At 57.7% G+C, this 6068-nt stretch overlaps 1 protein-coding gene across 1 annotated transcript in view; it reads right to left on the reverse strand.

The window, feature by feature from the left end:
• Positions 1-5811: 5811 nt before the first annotated feature.
• ASPZODRAFT_137654 (hypothetical protein) overlaps positions 5812-6068 on the reverse strand; it is a gene marked incomplete at both ends in the record, with an annotated part of 4273 nt that continues 4016 nt past the window's right edge. The window contains one exon of the mRNA XM_022724373.1: positions 5812-5987. Coding sequence (XP_022585001.1) covers positions 5812-5987 — 176 coding nt within the window. The remainder of the gene's footprint in view (positions 5988-6068) is intronic.

A 6068-nucleotide genomic window follows, 5' to 3' on the forward strand; every position in this document is an offset into this window, starting at 1 on the left:
CCTCCTTTATGACCACATCCTTTACCTTGGCCTCCTCTTCTTCTACAAATCCTACATCTTCCACTTGTTCCGTAACAGGGCCCAGGTCCGACCCATTCATGCTATGCGGCGGAGTGGGCTCAATGACCTTGAGCTCGGGAACAGGCCAAGGCAGATTCCGACCATAGTATGGCTCCGAGCTGATCAGGGACTTGTCAGCGGCAGGTTCGATTTCAATGATGGTAGGCATTTTGGTGCCGGCATCTTGGCGAGAAGAGGACTGCGAGTCGGGACTGTGACGCAATTCCTCGGGACGGAAGTAGTCGGCATAATCCTCATAGACGGGCTTGGTGCGAGCCACATCACGGAAGACCGAGGTTTTGATCGGCCCAGTGGGGATTGTCTCGATGGGCTCGGTGGCAACAGGGCTCGGGGGGCTGGCGACGCTTGTTGGTTCATCAGCCTGCGAGGAGGTTTCTTGTCGCATGCTGGTTCTGGACAGATCGGACCCTTGCTCAGACGACCGTCTGCGCGCGGCACGGCGATTCTTCCGTCGTTCGTCGAACAGACGAACGGATTCTTCGTGAACGATGGATTCTTCGTGAAGAAGGGATTCTGCAGCCATCGCACTGGTGAACACACTGGCTACCTCGGTTCCAACCGAGGAAGAGAAGGGGGAGGATGTCGGGGGAGGTTGAGCTTTCTCTGGCAGAGGAGGTGCTTCAATCGCCATGGGCGGAGGAGGCGCCTCGATCGCCTTCGGCGGGGGTGCCTCGATCGCCTTCAGCGGCAACGACTGATCGTATACGGAATAATCTTGCTCCACTTCTCGACGAGAGTCGACACGGCGGTCATTATTGCGGAGTACCAGCTCCTGGGTGCCGCGCTTCAATTCTTCCAATCGGGCCACGCGTCGCTCCTTGTCGGCTTGTTCCTCGGTCAGGTCAAATTGTACGCTGGCCTGTTCCTTGGTTGTCACGCGTCGTTTCAAGCTAGGCGCGGCGGGGGCATCGGGCAACATAGCGACGGGGAAGACGGGCATGGAGTCGCTGCGATGATGGTGGCTCTGCTGGTCAAATCTATCGTCATATTTTGACTGCTGCACCTGCTGAATCTGTTGAATCTGTTGGATCTGTTGGATCTGCTGGATCTGCTGGATCTGTTGCAACTGCTGCACCTGCTGCACCTGCTGCTGCTGATGCTGCTGCTGCTGCTCCAGGTACTCGCTACTCCGTTTACTCCAGTACTCGTTCCGCGAATCCTGGAAGCGCGCAGCGAATGAATCGACAGCCACAGGCGGCACGATCGGGGGAGGGGAAGCATGCACCAGATCCGTTTGAGTGGTATACACAGCCTGAGAGACGGGGGCAACTGGCTGGGGTTGCTGCAAGGGGATGGGGCCCGGACGGACGAGGGGAGGCAGCGCGCCCGACGAGGACGAGGAGGAGACTTTAGCCACGTCGAAGCGCGAGGGGTCCGAGGTCGCGACGGGGACGAGACGTTGCAGGCTGCCCACACTACTGGACACATCTTGGCTCTGGTATGCTGCTGAGACATCTTCTTGTTCCCATTGCTGGTGGTGCTGGTGATGCTGCTGCTGGGACTGCTGCTGAAACTGCTGCTGAAACTGCTGCTGCTGGCGTTGTCGGCTCTTCTTTTTCAACGTCTTACCACCCCAGATCCAACTCCATCGAGACGGAGCAGAGTCGGAGTTGGAGTTCATTGAATCCGAATTAGGATACATGGCGCTATAGCCAAAGACCAGGCCAGAGTTCACGCTAGAGGAGGAGTGGTCGGAGGTTTCGGCATCCTCCCACTCATCATCATTGTTGGCCGAGGAGGCGTAGGCCGACTGACGGGCCTCCTTGGCCGCGAGGATCTCGCCTGTCCGCCGGCCGTGCCGCTCAGAGGCCACGGCCACGGCGGTAGCAGCGGCGCCGAGACCCAGCAGCTTGGCGTCGATGTCGCTATCTCTCTGGCCCCTTCTCTGCTGCTTTTTCTTGGACCGCATGGAGGCGGGTTTCTTGGCAAAGCCGCTTCCAAATGCAAGGTCTGCATCAAGCGACGAGGTGGAGGCAGAGGAGGAGCGCGAAGCGGAGCGGTTGAAGGAGAAGAAGCTGCGGCGCTTTCTGGAGGAGCGGCGGCGGCTGGTGCGATTCTCCGACGACGCCGTGAAAAAGGTTCCCAGGCCCGCACCAATGGTCTCCCCTTGAGGTCGAGAGATGTCGACGAAAGAGGATGAATCCGAGCTCGAATTCTTGCGCCTGCGGTTGCGGCTGCGGCTGCTGCTGTTGATGGCGGGGGCAGCTTCGGTGGCGGTGATCCTTCGCGGCGAACGACCGGGACTCGGAGGCGGAGAATGAGACGGCTCGGCCAATACCAGGGCAGTCGAGCCGACGACGGCACCGAGAGCAGCCTCCTTGAGGACTGAGTGATGACGGGACTGCGAGGAGGAGCGGGAGCGGGGGCGACGACGAGGCGATCTCTGGTCCGGTCTGTAGTCGATGCGGGCGGAGCTGGCGTCGGTGCGGTCACGGGAGCTACTGCGGTTAGATGATCGACGATAAACACCCTGGGAGGTGTAACTCTTTCGTTCAGAAGTAGTAGTGGTGGTGGTGGTGGTGGCGACGCTCTCGCTCTCCTGCTGCGACGAATGGTAGCGTGAAGACTCGCCAACGCGTCGACCAGAACGGACACTGTACGAGTCTTCAAAGTCCTTGCTGGTGAACAGGGATTTGGCAGCATAGCCTGCGATAACACCGGGGATCAACCACGAGCTCCTTTTCGCCTTGGTCTTCTTGGTTGCTTTGCGCCGGACGTCCTCCTCCGAGGAGCGATAGCGACTCAACTTCTCCACGCGGGATCCACTGCTGTAGGAGGATGAGGCTGACGAGCGACGGCGGCGGCGGTCATAATAATGCTGCCGCGGGGCATCCCGCGACGTTGTGCCCGGTTCGAAGCAGTATTTGCACACGCCGATGGTCTCCGTGTAGTCCTCGAATCTGCCGACGCCATGGGGATCGCGCCAGAAGTCGACAAAGGCGTCGAGTGGACCACGCTGCCGCTGCTGGAAGGCCAGAGCACCGGACTGGTAAGGCTGAGGTGGGTGAGGGGGGACCTGTCCAGGCGCGACTTGCGGGGATGGAACCCCAGGAGGATGATTATGCATCTCATGGGCTGCGTATGCTGCTGCTGATGCTGCGGCTCCTGCGGCTCCTGCGGCACCTGCGGCACCTACTACACCCAGTGCACCGACCGCACCGGCGTCGGCCATGGGTAGACCGGGACCGCTGGCACCGGCACCCTGCCCCGCGGCAACAGACTCCTCGTAGGTCTGCATGGTATACTGTGACGATTGCTGCTGTTGCAAGAATTGTTCGTGCTGCGAGGAAGTGTGCTGGTGCGACAGCGCGTATGCGGCTGCTGCACCGGCGGCTGCACCGGCGGCTGCCGCCCCAAGGGCAGGGCCCGAGACGCCATGCGAGGGTGGCTTATCCTGGGTGCTGATGGTAGTGGGATTGCAAGGTCCAATCCCGTACGTGTCTGCCGTCGGCCTGCCTGTCGGTCTGTCTGTTTGTGGTCTATTAGACTGAGGTGGTCCGTCTGATTGTGGGAGTCCAGTCAACGATGGTGGTCTAGTTGACTGTGGCGGCCTTGACTGTGACGGTCTTGACTGTGACGGTCTTGACTGTGACGGTCTTGACTGCGATGGCTTGGTTGACGGCTTAGTCGGGCGTGACGGTTTCCCCTCCGGCTCCGGGGCCTGGGTAGGAAGATCGGCGTGCTCGGTAAAGTAGGCCGCGGCGGCGCCCACCTGACCTACACTGCTAGGTTCTGGCGGGGGATTCGCGGTGGGGGACGCCATCATCAGATGGGCCTGGCTGTTGGGAATCACCAGCGGGGGTTTTGGCCGCAAGCCCGGCTGCTGCGAGACGGACTGGCCCTGGTCACCGTAGTAATCGGCCGCCTCGCCCGCCGGGTTCGGGGGACGATACGGCTCCGCGACTGCGGCTGGGAATTGGCCGGGGAATTGCTGCTGGACGTGTGGATCATACATCATATGCGGCGGGGGTGCAGAGCCGGGCACAGGGCCGGGCGCAGGCACCGGTGGCCCTGGCAGGGGACCGGTCATATTGTGCAAGGGAAACTGCGGAGGGAAGCCACCTGGAGGAGGAGCAGCACCACCACCACCAGCAGCAGGGCCCAGAGGAGGGAGGAAATCACCGGAGCGTGTACGGGTTGGTGGATATCTCCTCTCGCCCTGATTATCATTGTTGTCGTCGTCGTCGTCGTCGTCGTCGTCGTCGTTGTTTCTGTCCAGGGGCCTCCGCCGTCTCTCTTGACGACGCGGCTCATCCCCTACGGTGGTCCGCGGGCTGCGCTCGATGAGGATACGGTCTGCTAGCTCCGGCCCCGGTTCGGCAGTCACATAGCTGGAGGCGACGGACTCGCCGGCGGCGCTGGGCGCATAGCGAGACTGGGAAGGCGGGTCATCGTCCAACCCACGATCACGGCGGTAGTAAGCAGGTTGATCGTCGTCGATGGAACGCCGGGCGGTGGTGGTCGACCTCGCGGACGAAGAGGAGGATTGTTTGGAGCTGGTTCTGCGGCGAGTGCTGGAGCTGGAGCTGGAGCTGCTCTTGCGGTCGGAACGGGCCCCGCCCACGAGGGCCTTGAACATGGTCACAACCTCAGTTCTGTAGGGATGGCATGTGGATTAGATTGTAAGCGATAGATAGTAAAAAGCGATGGATAGTCAAAAAGCGAAGAGGAATATTATTAGGTAGGTGTTTGTATGAGAAAGTGAAAAGGGAGGCTGGTTGTTTTGCGACCGTAAAAGTAAACAAGAAGCTGAAGGAAGCGAACCGTGGGCTGGCTGGAGAGGCCTGCGATTAGCTTCATTTGTGGGGCAGGGGAAAAGGCATTTACGAACCAGAGGAAGACTAGGAGGTATACTCCGTAGTCAGTCGTCACTAGCAGTTGACTAGTCCCTTTCTCTGCGTTTGTTTCGGCTATTTGCCCTCTGTCTGGGAGGGTGTGTTGGATGGAGAGAGGATGGCTGTACCGACTCCATCACACAGGAGTCGGAGGAGTCGGGTAGGCAGAAGCAAAGCTCGCACAGCCGGGGGCGTGGCAATAGGCTGGATCGCTCGGATCTTGTTGGTTGTTTCGAGCAGCTGAAAGCTCGATCTGCCAGCTGTCTTGCAGATCACTTGCAGCTGCTGTCAGGGATGACTCTGGAGTGAGAGAGATGGAGGGAGAGAGAGAGAGAGAGGGAGGGAGAGGTTGAGGTGAAGTCGAAATGGGTGAGTCGGTGAAGCACGTGTTGGCCTGCTTTTAACTACGGTTTACCCAGTGTCTACCTTTTTACTGAGTGATTACTTAGGGATCAAGGTATTATTATCTAGGTACGGAGGACTCTGTACTGGATGACAGGTCTATTCCAGAGTATTACAATTATTATGGAATTCTTACGTACTTTGTATACTACATACGAGCTATCTATTGAGTGTATATAAAGGGTATTTGGGTACCCTACACAATGACATTATTGAGGGTATAGATATATAGCGACCTTTTATGTTCGAGTCTATCAATCCGCAAGATCAGACAGATCAATCTCATAGTATCAGTACCTAACACCAAAAAAAAAAGCCGCCTGAGCTGAAACAGAGGACCACCATGCAACTGGCGTAGCCAGGAATGAGTAATAGAAGAACAGAACAGGAAGAGATAAAAATAGAATAAATGACACGATCAATGAAAAGAACAATACAGCCGTAAAAAAAGGGAGAAGGAGAGAGAGAGAGAGAGAGAGAGAGAGAGAGAGAACTAGATCTCAGGCACCCGGTGGAAGATCTTATGATAAATCTCCGTAAGGATCTGCGCGTCTACACGTAGACTCGGCGAGATGTTCTTGCTGAATAGTAGGAACTGGATGGTACGTTTGAGAAGATGCTCGAGTAGCTTCGGGTCCACCAGGTCCGACAGACTAGACATGTACGTAGCTGACAGGACGAGCATATTTCCGAATTGTCTGAACGGTTAGAATGAATGAATGAATGAATGAAAGATTTGAATAAAAAAAA

This window comes from Penicilliopsis zonata (genome assembly GCF_001890105.1).
Source record: "Penicilliopsis zonata CBS 506.65 unplaced genomic scaffold ASPZOscaffold_1, whole genome shotgun sequence".
Classification (NCBI taxonomy): Eukaryota; Fungi; Ascomycota; class Eurotiomycetes; order Eurotiales; family Aspergillaceae; genus Penicilliopsis; species Penicilliopsis zonata.